This window comes from Zingiber officinale, chromosome 5A, assembly GCF_018446385.1.
Source record: "Zingiber officinale cultivar Zhangliang chromosome 5A, Zo_v1.1, whole genome shotgun sequence".
NCBI classification, from domain to species: Eukaryota; Viridiplantae; Streptophyta; class Magnoliopsida; order Zingiberales; family Zingiberaceae; genus Zingiber; species Zingiber officinale.
The window spans coordinates 130,400,905-130,424,714 of NC_055994.1; the positions used below are offsets into that span (position 1 = coordinate 130,400,905).

Genomic DNA, 23,810 nt, shown 5'->3' on the forward strand with positions numbered 1-23,810 from the left:
CCTTCTTCTCTATGTTTCGGCCACCACCACCACCAAGGAGCAAAAGAGAGCAAAGGGAAAAGAGAGGGAGAGAGGGCCGACCACAAGAGGATCACCAACAAGAGAATAAGAATTGTTATCTCATGAGGTCTCCTCTCCCCTTCTTTTATATTACTTGCCCAAGGCAAATAAGGAAAGACTTTTTACAAAAAATTAAAATCTTCCTTTTGTTTTTCCTTTTCTTTTCTCTTGATTGATTCAATCACCAATCATTGATTGGTTTAATTGATTGAATCTTTTAAAGGATGATTGGCCGACCCCTTGCTTGGGCACCAAGCAAGGGTGGCCGACCACAATTAAAAGGAAAGAAATAATCCTTGTAAAAATTTTATAAGCAAAGGAAAAAAAACTCTTATAAAATTTTACAAGTTCTCTTTTAATAAAGTGGATGTTAAAAAAAAAGAAAGTTTTAAAAATTAAAACCATGTTTTAAAATTTAAAACTTCTCTTCTAAAAATTTCCTTTGTTTAACATGGTTACAAAAAATAGAAAATTTTAATTTTAAAACTTCTCTTCCTTTTTTTTCTAAAACCATGAGGATGGTTAAAAAAGGAAAGTTTTAAAACTTTTAAAACTCTCTATTAAACCATGTGGCCTAATTCAAATAAGGAAAGTTTTTCATTTTAAAATTTCTCTTTTAAAACTTATAGTTTTTACAAAGAGAAGATTTTAAAAAATCAAAACACCCCTTCACTTTTGAATTAATATGGTCGTCCCCTTCTTGCTTGGGCACAACAAGGGGCCGACCCCTTAAGAGAAGATGGTGGCCGACCCTTGACTTGGTCACCAAGCCTTGGGCCGACCCTCTCTTGGACACCAAGAAGGGCTTTTATTTGGATGGACTTGAGGCTTTAATGAGGCTACGACAGGGACCTAGAGGAGAAATTGGTTTTGGCCTTCCGATGAGCTTTATTATCCCGTGTTTGCCCCGAACACACAACTCAAGTTCATCAATAATAGCTCATTCCACTAGAGAGTTATTATTGCACTACCGCACCAATCCCAAATTATATTATGGGCTCCTTCTTATCATGAGTGTGTTAGTCTCCCTGTGTTTAAGATAACGAATGACCACTAATTAAGTAAGTTACTGACAACTCACTTAATTAATATCTAGCTCCAAGAGTAGTATCATTCAACTTCATTGTCATGTCGGACTAAGTCCACCTGCAGGGTTTAATATGACAATTCTTATGAGCTCCTCTTGGGGACATTCTCAACCTAGATAACTAGGACATAGTTTCCTTCTATAATCAACAATATACACTATAAGTAATATCATTTCCCAACTTATCGGGCCTATTGATTTATCAAGCTAAATCTCACCCTTTGATAAGTTAAAGAAATAAATACTAAATATATATGCTTATTATTATATTAGGATTAAGAGCACACACTTCCATAATAACTAAGGTCTAGTTCTTTTATTAAGTCAGTATAAAAAGAACTTACCTAAAATGGTCCTACTCAATACACTCAGAGTGTACTAGTGTAATTTATTAGTCAAGATAAACTAATACCTAATTACACTATGACTATTCCAATGGTTTGTTCCTTTCCATCTTAGTCGTGAGCAACTGTTTATAATTTATAAAGAACTGATAACATGATCTTCTGTGTGTGACACCATAGACCATGTTATCTACAATATAAATTAATTGAACAACTACACTTAACAAATAAAATGTAGATATTTGATCAATGTGATTCTTTTATTTCAAAATTAATATTTACAAAGCTAGGCTTTTAGTATACACTATAACATGCAATTCATTGCAGGAGTTCCAGGAAATCCGACAACTATATGAAGAGAAAATCACCATGGGCACTGCTGCAAAATGTAGCAGCTGTTGCAGTGGGAGATGTTTATCCTCTGATAGGAATAAAATATGAATTTTGAGAAATTGTCTTTACATACCAAGTTTAGAAAGAACTTGATTTCGATTTCTAAACTGTCAAAGAACTTGATATCTGTTGGGACCGAAAAGTAGCTAGAGGGGGGGGTGAATAGCTCGTCGCGTGCTTGTGTGCTTCGTTGCTTGTTTCTTTAGAGATGTGCAGCGGAAATACAAAGAAACAACTACAACAATGCTAACAAATGGATTTTACTTGGTATCCACCTCACAAGAGGTGACTAGTCCAAGGATCCACGCACACACACACACCTCCACTAATAAACACTCCTTTATGGTAACTACCAAAGGCGGAGAAGCCCTACAACACTCTCAATACAAGAAGAAGGAAAGGGAAACAAAATACAAGCAAAAGCTTACACGTTATGTAGTGAAAACCCTAACCCTAACTTCTTATTGTTGCCCGCCTCTTGATCTTGGATCACTAGCAAACCTTGCTCCAAGAACTCTTCAAGAACTAGCGGTAGAGTGGAGAAGAAGTGTGAAGAATCGGGCACTTGTCCCAATCGATCCACTGATCGATTGGGAGGAGGTTGTCGCGAAGACTCGCCCAATCGATCGGGCGATCGATTGGGCATGAGCCAATCGATCGCCTGATCGATCCAGCTCATGATCTCTCCCTAAAATCAAGTCTAAAGCCTCCTAAATCAACATCCGGTCAACCATGACCTGTTGGTTCATCGTGCCTAGCATCCGGTCACCCTTGACCTACTAGAACTCCCTCACCAAGTGTCCAATCAATCCCTTTGACCCACTTGGACTTTTTCTCATCATGCCAAGTATCTGGTCACTCCCTTGACCTACTTGGACTTTTCTTCCTCGTGCCAAGTATCCGGTTAATCCCTTTGACCTACTTGGGCTTTCAGCAGATGTCTGGTCAACCTTGACCCTTCTGGATTTCCCCGTGCCTGGCTTCACTCACCAGGACTTCCTTTCTGCCTAGTTTCACTCACTAGGACTTCTCTTCTGTCTGGCTTCACTCACCAGGTCTTTCACCTAGCTTCACTCACTAGGATTTTCTTCTGTCTGGCTTCACTCACCAGGACTTTCACCTAGTTTTACTCACTAGGATTTTCTTCTGTCTGGCTTCACTCACCAGGACTTTCACCTAGCTTCACTCACTAGGATTTTCTTCTTCCTGGCTTCACTCACCAGGACTTTCACCTAGCTTCACTCACTAGGATTTTCTTCTGTCTGGCTTCACTCACCAGGACTTTCACCTATCTTTACTCACTAGGTCTTTCACCTGACTTCACTCACCAGGATTTCCTTCTGCCTAACATCCCAGTTAGGACTTCCCAGTCAAGTATCTGGTCAACCTTGACCTACTTGACTCTTCTACAACCAAACCTGATCAAGCCCTGATCAGTGGAGAATTGCATCAACAATCTCCCCACATGAACAACTGCACTTGCATTATTCATGTGTTGTCTGCATGTATTGGCAAACATCAAAATCATGACCAAGACTCAAGCTTGGTCAACCAGATCAACCTTGACCTAAGGGATATTGCTCCAACAATATCCTATCTCTTTTGATAACAAAGTTGTTATCAAGAAAAAGAGGGAAGATATCTATTTTGGTACGTTGCTTGACAATTTATAATCTAATAACTCCCACGATGCAACAAATGGAAATTAATAACACATCTTCTAACTTTAAGAGAAAGCAACCTTCAGAAATGAACCAATCATATCTTTGGCATTTAAGGTTAGGTTATATTAACTTGAGTAGGATTCAAAAGATAATAGCCGAAGAACTTTTGGGTTCATTGGTAGTGGAAATCTTTCCAACCTGCGAGTCTTACTTGGAAGGAAAAATAACCAAGAAGTTTTTTTTTCTAAGGGGTAAAGAGCCAAAGATGTGTTGGAATTGGTTCATTTTGATTTGTGTGGATCTATGACTATCCAGGTAAGAGGTGGTTTTGAATATTTTGTCTATTTTATAGACAACTACTTGATGTGCCGCAAGTCTAATTGCTTTGATAAGTTCAAAGAGTACTAGGCTGATGTGGAGTAACGTCAAGGTAAAAGTATCAAGACACTACGGTGAGATCGTAGTGGCGAGCGCCTCTTAGGAGAGTTTAGGAGTCATTTATCATAAGTCGGGACTCAATCCCAACTAAACTGCACCTGGTACACCACAACAGAATGGTGTAGAAGAAAGAAGGTATAAGACTCTTATGAAAATGAGTAGATTGATGATGAGTTATTCAGAAAATTACCAAATTCGTTTTAAGGATACACTCTTATAACGAAAGTAAACATAGTACCTTCTAAGTCAGAACTCACTACTCCTATAGAATTGCAGAATAAGCGAAAGACTAATCTGAAGCATATTCGGATTTGGGGTAGGCCAGCACATGTGCTGAAGGGAGACACTGAGAAGTTGGACAAAAGTTCACTTGTTTATGGGTTATTCTAGAGAAACGAAAGGAGTTTAGTAGTCCTTAAAAATCAGAAGGTCATTGTAAACACCAATGTCCGATTTTTAGAACAAGACTATGTAATGAACCTCAAGCCCATAAGTAAATTTGTTCTTAAGGAAATAATAAAGGACACGTCTAATCTATTACCAACTGTACAAGATGAAATATTACAAGAAACTGCAACACGTATCACAAATGATACACGATTACAGACAGTGCCTCGTCGTAGTGGGAGGGTTGTGAGGCAACCTAAAAGATTCATGTTTTGGGAGAGTTTTTGGACTTGATCCCAAGTGAACATGAACCTGATCCCGGGACATATGACGAAGCACTCCAAGATAAAGATGTAGCATCTTAGCAAAGAGCAATGAATATAGAATTAGAATATATATATTCTAATAAAGTCTGGGAGCTTATAGAATAACCAAATGGTGTAAAAGTCATTAGGTCCACAATAGAAAAAGAAGGACAGACGGGAAGGTTGAAACTTTCAAAGCAAGGCTTGTTGAAAAAAGGGAAACTTTTTATCGGTAGCCATGCTTAAGTCTATCCGGATTCTTTTATCTATTGTTGCTCATATGGATTATAAGATTTGACAAGTAGATATCAAGATAGCTTTCCTTAAAGGAAGTCTTGAAGAAAGTATCTATATGAAGCAACCAGAGGGGTTCATTGCAAAGCGTAAAGAGCATCATATATGTAAGCTCAATCGGTCTATGGATTGAAGTAAAGCTTCAAGGTATTGGAAACATCCGGTTTAATAAAGTAATCCAGACTTATGGATTTATTCAGTGACCAGAGGAATTTTGTGTATACAAGAAGTAAGATGGGAACGTGGTGGTATTTCTTGTACTATACGTAGATGACATTTTTGGTAGTTGGAAATAATATCAAAGTGTTGTCGGAAGTAAGGGTATGGTTGTCCAAATAATTCAAAATGAAGGACTTGGGAGAGTGCGCACATATTCTCGGGAACAAAGGGATCACAAGAAAAAAATGTCGTACTTATCCCGAGCTTCATACTATCCTAGCTTGTTTATGCATGCAAGACTCCATGAAAGATTTTTCTACCTTTTGGGCATGGAGAATTTTTATCTAAAGAGATGTCTCCGAAGACATCAAAATAGAAAGAGGACATGAAGGCAGTTCCTTATGCTTCGGCTATAGGAAGCCTAATGTATGTAATGCTGTGTACGAGACTGGATATCTGTTTTGCCCAGGGCATAGTTAGCAGATATCAAAGTAACCCAGGACCGAGAAACTAGACTGCTGTAAAGTATATATTAAAGTACCTCAGAGGGACTAGAGATTATATGCTAGCTTACAAAGCAGATGATTTTCTCCCTGTGGGTTACATGGATTTTGACTTCAAATCAGAAGGGACAATAGTAAGTTGACCTCGGGGTTTTGTGTTTACTTTAGGAGGTGAAGTCATAACTATGGAGGAGTGTTAAACATAGGTGTTTTTAGGACTCCACCATAGAAGCTGAGTTTGTGGCAGCCTCAGAAGCAGCCATAGAAGCTGAATGGCTCAATAACCTCATGATGGATTTAGATGTGATTCCTGGTTTGCCCAAAATTATTTGGTGCAGTAGTAAACTTGAAGGAACCACGAGCTCATAAGATAAGTAAACATGATAGAGCACAAGTACCACCCAATACGAGACATCATATAACGAGGAGAAGTTGTTGTCGCCTAAATTACATCAGGTGATAACCTGAGAAATCATTTCACTAAGACCCTTAAGGCAAGAGTTTTTGATAGGCATGTTAAAGGGTTGGGAATTAGATGTATGGCAGGATATATGGCAGCATAGTCTTTTAGTATAAGTGGGAGATTGTTAGAGTGTATACTAAAAGCCTAGCTTTTTGTAAACATCTATTTTGAAATAAAAGAATCACATTGGTCAATATCTACATTTATATGATAAGTGTAGTTGTTCAATTGATTTATATTTGTAAATAACATGGTGTGTGGTGTCACACACAGAAGATCATGTTATCAATTCCTTATAAATTATAAATAGTAGCTCACGACTAAGATGGAAAGGAACAAACCATTAGAATAGTCGTAGTGTAATTAAGTATTGGTTAATCTTGACTAATAAATTATACTAGTACACTATGAGTGTATTGAGCAAGACAATTTGAGGTAGTTTCTTTTTATACTGACTAAATAAAAGAACAATACCTCTGTTATTATGGAAGTGTGTGCTCTTAATCCTAATATAATAACAAGCACATATATTTAATATTTATTTCTTTGATTTATCAAAGAGTGTGATTTAGTTCGATAAATCAATAAGCCCGATAAGTTGGGAAATGATATTATTTATTGTGTATGTTGTTGATTATAGAAGGAAACTGTGTCCTAGTAATCTAGGTTGATAATGTTCCCAAGAGGAGCTCAAAAGGATTGTCATGTTAAACTCTGCAGGTGGACCTAGTCCGACATGACGATAAGGTTGAGTGGTACTACTCTTGGACTAAGATATTAATTAAAGATAGTTGTCAGTAACTCATTTAATTAGTGGGCATTCGACATCTTAAACACAGGGAGACTAACACACTCATAATAAGAAGGTGCCCAAAACGTAATTTGGGATTGATGCGGTAGTTCAATAATAATTCTTTAGTGGTATGAATTATTATTGATGAAATTAAGTTGGGTGTTGGTGGCGAGCACGGGAAGTTATTTTCATCGGGAGACCAAAACCAATTCCTCCTCTCGGTCCCTATCGTAGCCTCTTGTACATAGAATTATACCCACCTTCTTACCCACTCTTTGGTGGCCGACCAAACTAGCTTGGAGCCCAAGCTAGGGCCGACCAAGACCCAAAGATTGAGCCAAGTAAAGGGGCCAGCCAATGCTTGGAGCCCAAGCATAAGTGGCCGACCCTAATCAATTTAAAAGGATTTTTAATTTTAAATTTTTTTCTTATGTGGGTTCCATGGTTTTAAAAGAGAGTTTAAAATTTAAATCTTTTCTTTTATATCTTTCTACAAAAGATTAAGAAAAGATTTGATATCTTTCCTTATTTGAAGATTGGAAGGAAGATTTTAATTTTGAGAAAACTTTCCTTTTTGTAACCATGTTCATGATTTAAAAAGAGAGTTTTAAAATTAAATATTTCCTTTTATAAGTTTGTACAAAAGATTTAGAAAAGATTTTATATCTTTCTTTATTTGTAGTTTGAAAGGAGATTTTAATTTTAAAGATAACTTTCCTTTTTGGAAATCATCCACATGTTTAAAAGAAAGATTTTAATTTATAAAATTTCCTTTTATAACCAACTATGAAGGGATAAATTATTAGAGAAATTTTAATTTTAAAATTTCCGGAAACAAATAAGGAAGTTTTAATTTTGTGTTTAAAAATTTCCTTATTTGGAGCATTAGTGTGTGGCCAACCATAGCATGGTTAAAAGGAAAATTTAATTAATTTTTCCTTAATAACAAAAGGCAAGGAATATAAGGGAATTTTAATAACAATTAAATTTCTTTATTTGCCAAGACCAAGGAATATAAAAGAGGGGATAAAGATGCCTTCACCTTACAACATCTCTTCTATAGTTCTTCCTCTTTTCCTTGGTGTGTGGCCGACCCTATTTCCTCCTCTTCTCTTCTTCCTTAGTGGTCGGATCATCTTTCTCTTGGAGCTGTTGTTGGTGGTCGGTTCTAGCTAGGAGAAGAAGGAGAGAAAGGAGGCTTTGCTCTTACATCCCTTGGAGCTTGGTGGTGGTGGCCGAACCTCTACATCTCTTGGAGACTTGGTGGTGGCCGAAACTAGCTTGGAGAAGAAGGGCTTGGGTGGTTCTCATCTCGGTAGATTGTTGCCCACACAACGTCCGAGATAAGAAGAGGAATACGGTAGAAGATCAAGAGGTCGTTGTATACAAAGGAAGGTATAACTAGTAATTATTTTTCGCATCATACTAGTTTTTCCTTTGTATGAATTCCAAACATAAGAGGCATATGATTCTAGAGTTTCAAATTTGTGATTCGAGTTTGTGTTTTTTTTTATTTTTCGAATTTGTGATCCGATTGTTCTTTTTTGTTAAACCTAATGTTATTTTAGGAAATTAAATATTAAATTTCGTTAAGAGGTTTTGTCGAGGCAGTGGTGGATGCTCCCATACCCAAGAAGGTCATGTGCCTCGCCATGTTTGTCCTGAGAATCGATTTCCGAAATAGATAATTAATTGAATTTATAATATAGGTGGATTTGGATCAATAGTGTTAAGTTCCGCTTGCGATCCAAGTCTAAACCATTAAGAACAGATAAGTTAAATTTGGAATCAATAATGTTAAGTTCCATTTGCGATTCCAAATTTAATTTCTAAAGAACACAATAGGTTGCTAGAAAAGGTTCCGCTGCATAATAGAAAAGGTTCCAAATTTTTGTACAGTGGAACCGGTACGATCTTCCTAGGGCCAACCAATAGTAATACTTGTGTAAATTTTTGCGCGATATAGTTGTTGCCCAAAGTAAACGCTCAAAGAGCGTGGGCTTTGGAGTAAGAGTCGCCCTAGGCTCCGAACCAAGTAAACCATTGGTGTCTTTTGTGTGATTACTTTCATTTCCGCTGCGTTTATTACTCGATAGTTTTCTGATTACGACACGTGAAAGCCACGAGCGCTATTCACTCCCCCCCCCTTAGCGCTTCTCGATCCAACAATTGGTATCAGAGTGGGGTAGCTTCGATTTGGTGCAACCACCAATCAAGCAATTTTTCGTGGTGTCTTTTAAATTTTTCGGAGTCGATTGGAATTAGCACAATTGCTACATTCCAATCTATTTTTTTTCGTTCGAATCGATTTTGCTCGAAGTTGGTGCAACACCATTCAAGTTCGCTTTTCTTTTATTATACATCCCGCACTGCTAATCCAAGACCAAGTCTTGGAACAGATTTTTTCCTTTCTTTGTGTGCAAGTTTTAAAATGACGCTTCAAGAAGGTTATAGCACCGCTCGACCACCGCTCTTCACCGGAGACGATTTCGGGTACTGGAAGGGCCGGATGGAGGCATATCTCCAGACTCATTTTGAAGTCTGGATGATCATCAAAACCGAACTCCAACTACCAACTAACGGCGCCGGCAAGCAACTACCATACGAGGACTGGGACATAACACTAATCAAAAAGGTAGAAGCAAACGCCAAGGCGACCTGCACCCTCCAGTGCGGATTGACGAAGGAGGAGCTGAACCGCGTCGACCCATTCTCGAGCCCTAAGGAGCTGTGGGAGAAGTTGATCGAGCTTCACGAAGGAACGTCCGACACCAAAGTGAGCAAAAGATATTTAATTATCAATAAATTGTACAATATAAAATTACAAGAAGGTGAGACGGCTAGCCAGCTCCATGCCCGGATCCAAGATCTTCTCAACGGGCTTCATGCGATCGGACAAAAAGTGGAGAACCGCGACATAATCAGGTACTCTCTGAACGCTTTTCCAAGGAATACCTTATGGGCATCCATCGTAGATGCTTACAAGGTTTCTAAGGACCTTTCTTCTATTAAATTAGATGAGTTATTCTCTGAATTCGAGTTGCATTAGCAGATTAATGCACGCCCGGTCGAAAAGGGCATATCTTTGGTTGCAGGTACTGACAGATCAAGTGAGTCAAAACCAAGGCAAAAAATCGAACCAGAATCAGAAGAAGAACCAGATTCAAACGACGACGATGACGAACTCACGACTAAGCTCATCAACCTGGTGAAAAAGCTCTACAAAAAGAAGAAGGACTTCAACAAAAAGGATGTCAGAAAGGTCATTCAGCCTAAGGAAGCCCAACCAAAGGTAAAGTTCGAGGTGATGTGCTACAGGTGTAACCAAAAGGGGCACAGCAAGGCCAACTGCCCAAACCAGAAAGATGCAAAAAAAGGCAAGAAAGAAGAAGGCCCTGAAGGCAACTTGGGACGAGTCGTCCTCAGAGGAGTCCGATGACGAAGAACTCGAGTAGACGAGTTTTCTCGCAATGACGGCCCGAGACTACATCAACGAATCAGGAAGCGAGGACGAGTTGGAAGCTGAGTCCGAAAGAAGCCACGGATCCGTATCCATTTCTGAAGGGCCAAATCCCACTGTAAGTACAAGTTGATAGATCGTTTGAAGCGATAGAGGGGGGGGGGGGGTGAATATCGCTCCTCCTTTCAAAAACTATTTCTTTTCTTTTATATCAAAGTCGTGCAGCGGAAATAATAAATGAGACAAGGTTATTTACTTCGTTCGGAGTCTAGCTCGACTCCTACTCGAAGGCTCGCGGTCCTTGACTACATCAGTGAGCAAGGCACTATAATCCTTCTTTCCGAAATTCTCGGAAAGAAGTGAATCGTACAATGGAGCAAGATAGTAACACACTACTATCTTGCTTTAAAAGAAATTACAATGCAAGCTTTAATTAAAATATACCGACAATGAAATTGTAGATGGAGCTTAGGTCGGCGCTTTAGGATGCAGTAGCTTGCTGAGCTGATGAAGACGAGTTGTTCGCAGAGCAGGAATTTCTGATCAGATCGTTGTTAAGTTAGCTTCTGACTTCGAGGACATTTTATAAGAATCTTGGACGTTCGGTCGACCGATCCCTCTATTCTGTCGACCGAACCTGCTCCCTTCCATTCTGGCTGAAGTCCGAAGCTGGCTCGATCTTTTGCATTTACTGATCTTTAATGGTTCGGTCGACCGAACCCCTTTTTCGGTCGACCGAACAGTCAATTTCCCTGTTCGTCGAAATCTGTAGAAATCTTCATTAATGGTGCAATTAATTTTGATTGGATCGGTCGACCAATCCCTGAGTTCGGTCGACCGATCAACCCTTCTTTCCTTTGCTGCTGATCGGTGGTGATGAACTGGCTCGGCCTAATCATCATGGTTCGGTCGACTGATCTTACGGTTCGGTCGACCGATCAAGCTTTGATCTGACTTGGACTCAGTTTGATCTGAACTGATCTCTGGTCTGAGTTAAGCTAGTTCGGTCGACCCATCCTCCTGTTCGGTCGACCGATCAGGCCGAATATGCAAAACAGAGTTTAAACAATATTCCTGCAAAACAAGTGTTAGCACAGTAATATAATGCATGAGTAATATAGACAGTAGAACTGTCTTGATCTCAACTTGGAAACCTTCTCGGTTTCTTCAGTTGGATCAACGACCTTAGGTTGTTCCCTTTGGGAACCCGACCTCACTTCGCTCCTCCAGTTGTTTACCTCAACTTACCTGCCAAACATGCTCCTCCAGACATGTTTGGACTTTTGCCTGCTCAGTGTCCGATTGCCTGATCCACTAAGACTTTTCCTGCAATACTACATTAGCCAACAACAATAATAGTAATACAGAAAATAATGGTAAACCTAAACCTAGATTTACCGAGATCTGCTGGTCCGGTCGACCGCGATCAACCTTGCTTGGAGTTCATTACTCCAAGACTTCTCGTTACCTAAGGTTACCACACCCTAGGGTTTTCTCAACCTGGCTTCACTCACCAAGACTCAGTATTCGGCTACCCAGGGATCAAGTCCTCCAGACCTATCCACCTGGCTTCCACGACATACCGAGATTTCCCTTACCTAGCGTACAACTAGGACTCAGTATTTGGCTACCCAGGGATCAAGTCCTCTAGACCTATCCACCTGGCTTCCACGATATACCAAGATTTCCCTCCTTGCCTAGTCTCCAACTAGGACTTCCCTTGCCTAGCCTACAACTAGGACTTCTCTAGATCAAGCTCCATACATACTTAAGTATACTTAAACATATTTGTCTGACATTAAAACCTTGGAGGTCGATTGCACCAACACAAGTCGGTTATACAATTTAATTAATTACTTAATGCGTAAATTAGCTAAGTCTAATGTTCGGATCAAGTCGCTTCTAAAGGAAGTAACATCCTTTAAAGAAGCGACTAATATCGAATCCTTGGCTGACCCAGTTTAGACTGGAACCTCAACTCAAGTCCAAAAACTTGAGGAAGAGAATTTCAGCCTGAAAAGTCAAATCAAGGATTTGAAAACTACATTGGAATGGTTTACACGGGGTTCCAAGAATCTTGACTTGATTCTTGGAAAACAGAAAGTCGTATACAATCGATCCGGAATTGGATTTAAAGCTAAAAATAAATATCGGTCGTATTTATCACTTATTAACAGACCGAATAGTAAGATAGTCCAAGCATGGGTACCTAAGTCCAACTTGGTCAATCAAGTTGGACTTGGTCAATATTGGGTCCCTAAGGATCAAGTACATTACCTTAATAGACCATATCGAGGCTATGATCTAAGGGGAGACAATAGAAAAACTATCTTAATAAATAAATAGAATTGTTTGATGATTGTTTATTTACTTTCCTGTTGATATGCATGGTTAGATTAAGATAGATTAAAGACCTAGGCATAATTTACACTTGTTCAGTTAAACCTAGGGATTTCAAAAAGAAAATTAAATATGACATTTCTTTGAGCGGTTCTGTCTAGGAAGTGGTGGATGATCTCATACTCAAGAAGGCCTAGTTGTTGGGACCTTGACGTCCGCTAGAGGGGGGTGAATAGCGGCTCACCCAAATCGTTCGCTTCCTACGTTGTTAGCTTGCGCAGCGGAATAATACAAAAATAAACAAGCTAAACAAAATACAAGACAAGAAAGAATGCAAACCAAGCTACACGATCATTTACGTGGTTCGGAGATAAAGCTCCTACTCCACGGCGTGTCCGTAAGGTGGACGATCCCTATCCGTCGGTGGATTACTCCCCGGAAGACCTCCGGCTAGCTCAAACTCCTTGTGGGTGGAGAAACCTCACCACAAACTCACCAAGACCTCTTGGACACAAGGAAAACTCTTGAGCACTTGTAGACTACTAATTAGACCTTAACCAAGTCTAATTTCGTCAACTCAAACCAAGCTCCCAAGCTTTGGTTTTATAGCCCGCGGGTTGAAAACCCCGCCTACCAGTCGACTGCTAAAACATGCAGTCGACTGCCCTCTGTGGAAATTCGACCGTTACACCCCAACGGCTCGATTTCACACTGCCAGTCGACTGCCCCAGTCGACTGCACCAGTCGACTGCTAAAACATGCAGTCGACTGCTACAGTAACGCTACAGTACTGCTACAGTAAACCCTAATTCTTATATTTTACTCCGAGTACAATCTCTCAGCACTCGTCCCTGCCCGACCAACCTAGACCTAGCCTTCTAGCCTCCTCCATCAGCCTTGCGTCCCTCGGATGCCTCCCCATCCTTCACGTCTTGCCTTCTAGAGCTTCCATCGGCCTTGTCATTGTTGTCGGGTCTTCCTTTGCCAAGAGGTCGCGCCTCCGGGACTTCATCCATTGCCAAGTTACACTTGGACTTACGTTGCCAAGACTACATGCTTGGACTTACACCGCCAAGACTCATCCTTGGACTTCCCTCCTTTGCCAAGATCACACTTGGACTTCCTTGTTGTACCTGTATCCTGCACACTCACAATACATATCAAATACAATAATAAAACTAACTTAAACCTTTGCCCAAACATCAAAACCTAGGGTCACTAGATTGCTCCAACACTAGTGTCTCGCCACGACCTGGGAACCAATCCTTGAAATACATACTTAATTGACTAATTGGAAAACCTAAGTTTAACTCAAATGTAAATTAATCCTTAGAAATAATCTAAATCAAAGATAACCATCTCACAAAAACTACTTAAGGTTCCCTAATTGATAACTTAGAATCGGATGAGATGGATTTAGATTAAACTTAGTTCAAAACAAAACAAAATATCATTTTAACTTAATTAATATAATTCAACTTAATTAATCTAATTATTTAATCAATTTAATTTAGTTAATCTATTTAAAAAAAATGAATGGATATAAACATGAATATTCTTACCCTAGAACCCCCTAACAAAATGGTCTAGTAGAACGTAAAAACAGAACCCTATAAGAAACCGCTAGGACCATGTTAAACGAATACAAATTATCTAATCAATTCTGAGATGAAGCAATTAATACAGCCTGTTATATATAAAATAGAATTTTAATTAATAAAAGTCAAAATAAAACACCATATGAAATATATTATAATAAAATACATAACTTAAACTATTTAAAAGTATTTGGGTGTAAAGTATTCATCTTAAACACCAAAGATTACTTAGAAAAATTCTCATAAAAAACAACCCCAGGAATATTTTTAGGGTACTCAACAACCAGTAGGGCATACAAAGTTTATAACAAAAACACCCTAAAAGTTGAAGAAACTGTAAATGTAATATTTGATGAAGAAAATATAATGCCCAATTTAATGAATGAAAATAATAACTCAAGAAATATAAAAGATGATGAAGAAAACCTACTTAAACCTAATGACTCACAAGAACCAATTACTAACCCAAATATAAGGCCAACTAGAACAAGTACAAATCACTCATCTGACCAAATTTTGAGTGATCCAACTCAAGGAGTCAAAACTAGGCCATCCTATAGGAACCTAAGCCAGATAGCCCTTATTTCCAAAATTGAACCCAAAACTATAAATGAAGCCCTACCAGACCCAGACTGGACCTTAGCAATGCAGGAAGAGCTAGCTCAATTTGAAAGAAATCAAGTATGGGAATTAGTACCTAAACCCATGAACAAGACTATAATTGATACTAAATGGGGTTTTAGGAACAAATTAGATGATTAGGGCAATATAGTCAGAAACAAAGCTAGGTTAGTAGCCAAAGGATTCAATCAAGTAGAAGGGTTAGATTATGATGAGACCTATGCCCCTGTAGCCAGACTTGAATCCATTAGGATGATGTTGGCCTATGCAGCACACAAAGGGTTCAAGCTATACTAAATGGACGTAAAATCCTCATTTTTAAACGGATTTATTAAAGAAGAAGTATATGTAGGTCAACCATCAGGATTTGAGAACTTAGAATATCCAAATCATGTCTTTAGACTAAAAAAGGCCCTATATGGACTAAAACAAGCTCCTAGGGCTTGGTATGAACGCTTATCCAATTATCTAATATCAAAAGGTTTCAACCAAGGTCAAATAGATCCAACCCTCTTTGTAAAAACCTTAGAAAAAGACATCTTTATAGCCCAAATTTACGTAGATGATATAATTTTTGGATCAACCAACTTCATGTTTTTAAAAGAATTTACCAAATTAATGGAAGATGAATTTGAAATGAGTCTGGTAGGTGAACTAAACTTTTTCTTAGGTTTACAAATTAAACAAACCAAAGATGAAATTTACATTTATCAAACTAAATATGCTAAGGAACTAGTTAGAAAATTTGGAATGGAAAACTCAAAAATTATAAATACACCTATGGCCACTAATATTAAAATTGACTCAGACTTAGAAGGTAAACTAGTAGACTTGAAATACTATCGAAGCGCGATAGGGAGTCTACTGTACCTAACTACGAGCCGACCAGATATTCTTTTCGTAGTAGGTATGTGTGCAAGATATCAATCTTGTGCAAAAGAGTCTCACTTAACCTTTGTTAAAAGAATACTAAGGTATATTAAAGGGACCCTAAATGTAGGATTATGGTACCTTAGATCTTGCACCCTTGACTAACTGGCTACTCTGACTCAGACTATGCCGGTTACAAACTAGATAGAAAAAGCACAAGTGGTAGTTGTCAATTTCTAGGTCAGTGCCACTACAACAAAAACCTTCATAGACATCGGTTTTCCACCGGTGTCTATTTCATTTTCGACCGATGTCTATGAAGCCGATGTTAAAAGTCTGCCATTTTAGACATCGGGTTAAAACCGGTGTAGTATCACTTAATGACACCGGTCTTCGAATCGATTATTAACCGGTGTAGTATCACTTAACGACACCGTTTCATCAACGGTGTAAAATCGATGTAATATTGTATGTTAATAACACCAGTTTTGGCAGCGGTAAATGACCGATGTAATATTAGTTAATAACACCGGTTTTGCAGCGATGGAAAACCGATGTAATATGTATATTTTTTAACAGCACAAATTTGATTTTAAAACCGACAATAACAAAAAAAAATACACAAATATTTACAAATTATACAAATATTCTTCATTCAATAATATCCATAAAATACACAAATATTCACAAATTATATAAATAATCTTCTTACAACATTATCCATAAAATACTCAAACATTCTTTATACATCAAAAGCTAGCTAATATATATCAAAATCAAGATAGAACATTCTTTTAACAACACATCAAGGTAGAACCGCACTTCAAATGTAATCTAGCATGCATTCCGCCCAATCGAACCGCACTTCATCAATTTCAACTCTAGAGTAGTTGAGATTTGTAAACTGTAAAAACACATAAATAATATATTAGTAGAGATGTAATTTTGAAAGCTGGAAATGGTAAAGATGCAATAATGTAACCTCACTCCAAGTGCCTTCTCCACTGCCGGCCTCAAGCGCCCTCGTAGGATTCAAATTTTACTCTAATGATACAATTCTACCGCTTTCTGCCTCCCTCTCTCTCTCTCGAGCCCTCACCACGCTGGCAGAGGGCAGGAGGTGTGGCAGCAAAATTTCTTGATTCAGAGCCACAAGGAACAGGTGGTGGAGGTGGGTCACACAAAATCATATTAATATTTACTCATTAATTATGTGTAATAAACAATGCATCATCAACATACAAGCCACTCGAGAGAAACTTAGCAGTGAAATAGGATTGATTACCTGAAAGATCATTTAAGTGCTTTAGATTAGCAACAAACTTATAGAACGATGGACTCAATCAGCTCCTGCAGCGGGGCGATTTCCTTCTTGTCGATCAACCCAAACTCCTGCGTCACAATAACACGAACATGTCGATTCTCAAATGGGTATGAAAGGTTGACGAAAGCAATGAAATTTTAAGCGGAGGTAGGCACTTACATAAGTGAAAAGAATGAAATGCTTGAAGCAGGTGTTGAGATGTGCTTCTTCCTTGAGGCTCACAATCTTCTGGAAATGAGAGTGATAAATGTGTGCGTAAACACGGAACAACCGCTTGAATATTGTCTTCACGACGTCTTTGAAGTTTGCAGGAAAAGGTGTTCCTACAAAAAAAAACATCAGATAATGAAGATCAGCAATTGAAGCTCCCTTAGTTGTTGTTGTATTAGAAGAATGATTAATTGAACACTTGGATCGACAGGCTCTACCGAGCTTTTGAGGGAAAATAGATTCATCGTCGAGCTGAACTTCAATCCACTCCATCAGGTACTCAACATACTTTGACGCTGAGACTTCAATAGGTTTCTTTATTTGCACACCATCCGCCCATCTATATTCGTACCTACAAGTACAAATCTGCAAATAAACATATGATACAAATACAACTCATTGCGGGATCACAGAAGTAAATTATCTGCAAAATTTGATATTTTGCTTCCCTATGATGATATTGGATGAAATATCGTGCAATTCTTCTAAGAAATATGTATGGATCATGACCCACAAAGGTAACTCTGCTAATGATGATTCCTAAGGGAGGTAAAGTATCAGCAACTTTCAATCTGGTTATGACAAAATGGAAAATTTATAACAAGTTAGATTCACTGTAACTAGTATCTTGCAATAAGGAGGCATTAATGGAATTTACTCAAGAGTATTAGAAATATACACTGAAAATTTATGAATCAAGAAATATATGCAACAAAAGTTTCAATACAAGGTAAACCTCTTGATGCTAAAGAACCATAAAAGAAGCTTTAATAAAATAATCGTTGAATTTAAGTAAAAACTCGACCAACAAACCATATCCGAACTAATTGAGACCAACTGCATACTGAATCTTTACCATTTCCAGCTTTCAAAATTGCATCTTTACCATTTCCAGCTTTCAAAATTGCATATAACTATCTGAAACAACACCCTTGAACAAGTTTAAGTAAGCATATGACTATTCCTACTGCCAGTGTGTATATATTTATGTATGAGCACTGATGAGCTTACATTGCACTAGACGTGCAATTTTGAGATACAAGATCATGCAAAATTTTCTTGGGGAAATTTTAAACAAATAAAGCTATGTCATTAGCAAGACTTAAAAGTGTAGCTATTCTGTAATGCACTAACATCTTGTAATTAAAACTAAGTTACTAATTAGAAAATTCAACAATTGAACTTGGATTCGATGCTCTAATCCAATTTGTTGTACTTCAGTGCCTCTTTGTTGTTTCATCTCAAAAGAAACAAAATCACTGAAGAAGGAAATACATTTTAAAAAAAAATTCCTTAGCGGAACAAAACAATCTAATGTCAGCCCATTAACATGAAAAAAAATAAATAAAATTCAATAAAATGTTTAGACCTTTTGAACTTGACAACAGATATGACTTGTTTAGGTATAAAACTCAAACCTGTCTTCCATCCATGCAACGCTGTACAAGTCACCAAGGCAAGTCATATATTCCGGTGGTGGTGGTGGAGGATCCATCCCAGGACAGTAAGTTCCCTAGCTGCTTTCAACAGCATTGGATGCTGTTGTCACATATACATTAAGGTCTTCTGGCATTAAACCTTCAAAGATACTGCCACTCTCACATGCTTCCACATAAATAATCTAATGATCGATATATTAACATTTGCATTCAGCTAAACAAACCAAACGTTTTATTATGGAATGAGCACTCTCTGTCGATAACATATATAGTGCATATTGAGGAACAATTAGAGAATAATAACAACAATAGAGAATAACACTGGCTGCCAAACTCATAATGTTTCAATAGCTTCCAAGTGATCAGAAGGTTACTGCAACCAATACATAGCCTGACTAAGGCCCAATTTCACCAGAAAAAACAGTAGCGCAATGGTTTTTGGACAAGCATTTTGATGCTTTTTTCAAGATTTACAAATTAGCATCTAGATTTGAAAGTCATGCTTCTCAAGGTTAATGCAAGCAAGTGTAACACATATGAAGTAATGAAATCCAATTATCATGCTTGCGAAATAATTTGATAGGAAAATAATCTCTATAAGTAGAGAAAAGAATCCATCTAGCAGATGGATAAACTGCCAGGTGATATAAGTATTAATATAGAAAAAAGGATAAAAGCACAAAAGATAAATGCCACCATGAGACGCGCAGACTTATCTTGCCAGTGAAAAATCCTATTACCGGCCAATCCAAGCCACATCGGTGCTCTGTCAGCTGACTATTCTGTATTTGGTGGCAGATCCTTGAGTATCTGAGATCCTACAAACCGTCTTCGTAATCCAGATTATGATAATCCAACGCTTTCTAAGTAGCGCCAGTTGCATCCGTTTCTAACGGAATAATGCCGCCTCAAGCATATGTGGTTCAGAACTTTCAACAAACACAACCTGTTCAAGTCCAGGTTGAGGACACGGATGACCTTGTCTTCTTTCTTCAGATACTTGTACCTGTTGCATTACTTTAGAATGGCACTTATAGTTTCTCAATAACTGCATTAATTGTGGATTTAAGAGTGTTCGAACGAATATAAAAATAGGAAAAAGGATGCGTGGGCAATTTAGAAATCTGGATATGGCGTTCAGCTTCAGAGATCATGTGAAAATACTCCTTGACCTCTAGATTCCATGTAACTATAGCGGCGAAAGAAGAGGTGAGATTGGCACCCAACGACAATGTTAGTCCATCCTCCCACGGATCTTCGGGATGCTTCAGGGCGTCACATAACTGACTCGTCCTCCCACATGAAAAGATGTTTATTGGGCAAGCGACTGAATCTTCATCGGCGCTTGAGGGAGGGAGGCAACGCGAGTTGGAAGAGGTTTAGTGCCTCCATGAACTCCTTGGTGCCAGACCGTGCGACAAGGTGCGGCGTTCAGCTTGCTCTTGTCGGTGAGACCCTCGAACCGGATCTTATCGAGTGCCTGCAGTCACACGATTTGCTTCAGCAACGACAACACAGGGGAAAAAAACGGGAGCAGCAACATGAAAGCAGCGATGTCTCACATCTGAGGCGTTGCTAATCAGCTCGCGCAGGAAGATCTCCTTGTTGGAGTAGAAGGTGTTGATGATGAGACTCAACAACTAGTTGATCTCCGCCTGGAACGCGAAGGTCTTCGTCTCCCCATCTGCACGTCCGCCATCACCTCGATCGAAAGAAACTGGTTTCGCGAACGGGAACCGGAATCGAATGAATCAAGTGCTTCGATGCGATCTCGTCGGCCCCTACCTTAGCCGGGAAGAGCGAAGAGAGGAAGGAGGAGGAGGAAGAGAGGATTGGACGAGGAGGCAGGAACGATTTATGCTGCGATTTTGTTTAGGACCGAAGCAGGTGGTTTTGATCCTAATCGAGAGAGGAAGGGAGAGGAAGGGGCATCGATCCAGGAAGGGGAAGAGATCCAAGTAGGGGAAGAGGGAGATGAGGCTGAGAGATGGTCGGAGGTTTAGGTTTAGATTTAGGGTGAGAGAAGGGGCGCGATATTGGTTTAAGTTTGGAGGGAATTTTGCGAAATATTGTAAATTTTGGCTGGTGGAAAAATTAAATTATTTTTTTTTTGGTTCATTAACACCGGGTTTTAAAAACCGCTGTTAAAACCGGTGTCTATTAACAAAAAAAAGACGCTCATAGACATCGGCTAAAAAACCGATGTCTATGAGCGAAAATCTGTGCTCATAGACACCGATTTTTGAAAAAACAGGTGTAAAATACTCAAAGACATCAGTTTTTGCTTAAAACTGTTGTTGTTCCATCGATGTCTATGAGGATTTTTCTTGTAGTGTGCCTAATAAGTTGGTCAAGTAGAAAGCAATACTATGTTGCTTTATCTACCACTGAAGCTGAATATATCGCCCTAGGTGAATGTGCATCTCAACTGTTATGGATGATGCATACACTAAAAGATTATCAACTAGAATATCATAAAACAAAATTTTCAATTGATAATATAAGTTCAATTAATCTAACCAAAAATCCAATTCACCACTCAAGGACTAAATATATAGAAGTAAAGCACCACTTTGTAAGGGATCACGTAACTAAGGGTATATTGTACTTAACTACGTTGAGTCAAAATCAAACCTAGTTGACATATTCACAAAGCCCTTACCTGAACTTGAGTTCAGTTCACTTTGAAGACAAATAGGGGTGTGCTTAGTAGAATAGAACTCATTTCAACTTACTTTTTAATCTTAGGAAAAATACTTTTTCAAAATCTCAATTTCTTAGACTTTTAAATTTTAGACTTAGCCTAGGAATTTACCCTTAGAAATCATGTTCCCCTATATTTCAGGCAGAGCATCTCATAAGCACACTAGGCTTAACTTGTTTGTGTTTGATAAACTTAGAATGGAGTGAGATGCATAGGGTACAGTCCATACTTCAATATGCTTATTTCTGTGCATTACAGTAAGTCTGGACAATAAATACCAAAATTACAGTAATCAAGTTAAGTTATCCAGACTTAGTCAAATAAAACTGGATTACTAGCTTAACTTGACTAACCAAGTGAAAGTTGTTGCTCTCTAGGTAATCAGCTAGTAACTGTGGTTAGACATGTGGCCAAGGAATTTAAGTGTTTACCTTTCAATTACTCATGCTTGGACTTTAGGAATATGTTTTTTTTTTAGATTTTGTTTTGTTTGATTCTCCAAAGTGAAAATGGCCTTAGTTAAAATTTTACATGTTTTTCAAGTTAAGTTTTTTTAATTATTTCTAAAAAGGAAAAACAAAATTTTTTCTAAAATTTTGACTAAGTCTCTATATTTCAAACTTAGCGTTTAAAACAACTCCAAAATTTTTGTGCTAAGTGTCTTTCAAATGTTGGATCGAAAGCGCTAAAGGGGGAGTGAATAGCGCTCGTGACTTTCACTCGTTTCGTATTCAGAAATCGTTCGAGAGTTTAAAGCAACGGAAATAAAAAGAACAAGCACAGAAAAGACCCAAGTGTTTTTACTTGGTTCGGAGCCTTGGGCGACTCCTACTCCAAGACTCTCGCTCGTTGAGCGATTACTTTGGGCAATTCACTATCAAATTACAAAGTACAGATATGAATTAAGTACAACAGAATTTTAAGTAATACCGATAACAAAAATTAAGGAGATCGGAGTGCCGGGTTGTCGGGAGCTTTTCGTAGCTTGTCCGGAACGTCTCGTTAGTAGCTCGGTGCTTGAAGGTTACTTGGAAGATGAATTCTCGAACCTGCTGCTCAAGTCCCCTTATAAAGCCTACTGGAGGCGCCTCAAAGCCCCATTGAGGTGCCTCAAAGACGCCGAGTCAGCCGCGTGGATGCGCGCTGAACATTTCTGCTCTTATCCTGCTTGAGGCGCCTCCATGGCCAGTCCGAGGCGCCTCAAGCTCCTTTGAGGCGCCTCTAAGCAGTGTTGTGTGCAAACTTCACTCCTTTGCACTCGAGGCGCCTCCAAGCTCCATGGAGGCGCCTCGGACACTGTTCAACTGAGGCTTAAGGTTACTCCTTTGTACCTGCAAGATACGTTAGTCCCAAAAATACCCTGCAACACAAAGTTAGCACTGAATAGGTATACTAAATGAAATATCGACAGTCAACGGACTGTCCGGGTCTGACTTCGAATTTCCAACCGGAAATCCTATGTCGACCCGACGGCTATTGTTCCCTCTACGGGGAACGCACCCTCACCTACTCCCCTCAGGAGAGATTACCTGGTGCCAGTCCGGTCCTCCAGACTGACTGGACTTCCTGTTTAGGGTTACCACCCTCTAGGACCTAGGGTTACCACCCCCTAGGACCTAAGGTTACCCCCCCCTTAGGATTTTCCTCCACCTAGGGTTACCGCCCCCTAGGACCTAAGGTTACCGCCCCTTAGGATTTTCTTACCACCTAAGGTTACCACCCCCTAGGACCTAGGGTTACCACCCCTAGGGTTTTTCACCTGCCTAACCGCAGTTAGGACTTTCCTGCAATCTCATTTAAGCACATTAGATAACAAGGAATCTTAACTTTGAATCCCTTTGCCATTATCAAAACTTGGGTTCGATCGTCGGATGCTTCCCACACCAACATTAAATGCTTATTAAATTTGATAAAATAATTCAAAAACTAAGTTACTTTTCAAAGTCAAAAACTTCACTTAGCTAAAAGTTTTACAAGAAAATTAAGTGTTTTATGAAGTATGTTTAATCCTCTACTTAAAAACTTTTATGTTTCTTAAACTTTAATTCTCTCTTTAAAAGCTAAGTGTTTAGTTAAACTGTTGATGCGGGAAGCGTCAGACGATCGAACCCAAGTTTTGATAATGGCAAAGGGTTCAAAATTAAGTCGTCTTGTGATCTAACAAGTTCATGGAGCTTGCAGGAAAGTCCTAAGTGGTACTTAGGCAAAAGTCCTAGCTGCGGTTAGGCAGGTGGAAAACCCTGGGTGGTAACCCTAGGTCATAGGGGGTGGTAACCCTATGCGGAAAGTATTGGCGGGTCGAGAGCTTCAGGCAAAAGTCCTAGGGGGTGGTAACCCTAGGTAGAAAGTCCTGA

At 38.9% G+C, this 23,810-nt stretch overlaps 1 protein-coding gene across 1 annotated transcript; it reads right to left on the bottom strand.

Annotated features, from left to right (window-relative positions):
- Positions 1–16,981: 16,981 nt before the first annotated feature.
- LOC121980017 (MOB kinase activator-like 1A) lies at positions 16,982–18,808 on the bottom strand. Its single transcript, XM_042531990.1, has 5 exons — positions 18,732–18,808; positions 17,824–17,885; positions 17,532–17,708; positions 17,263–17,426; positions 16,982–17,171 (listed from the first exon to the last, which is right to left on the bottom strand). The coding sequence occupies exons 1-5, from the start codon at positions 18,806–18,808 to the stop codon at positions 17,103–17,105; spliced, it is 549 nt and encodes a 182-aa protein (XP_042387924.1). The 3' UTR covers positions 16,982–17,102.
- Positions 18,809–23,810: the final 5,002 nt, after the last annotated feature.

What these genes read in the sequence shown, in the direction of transcription:
- LOC121980017 (XM_042531990.1), bottom strand. Translation starts at nt 18,808, where the DNA reads ATGGATCCTCCACCACCACCACCGGAATATATGACTTGCCTTGGTGAC. An exon ending in GTTGCATGGATGGAAGACAG is followed by an intron (nt 17,886 to 18,731) that starts GTTTGAGTTTTA and finishes TGTCATAACCAG; the next exon opens with ATTGAAAGTTGCTGATACTT. An exon ending in ATTTCATTCTTTTCACTTAT is followed by an intron (nt 17,172 to 17,262) that starts GTAAGTGCCTAC and finishes ATTGTGACGCAG; the next exon opens with GAGTTTGGGTTGATCGACAA.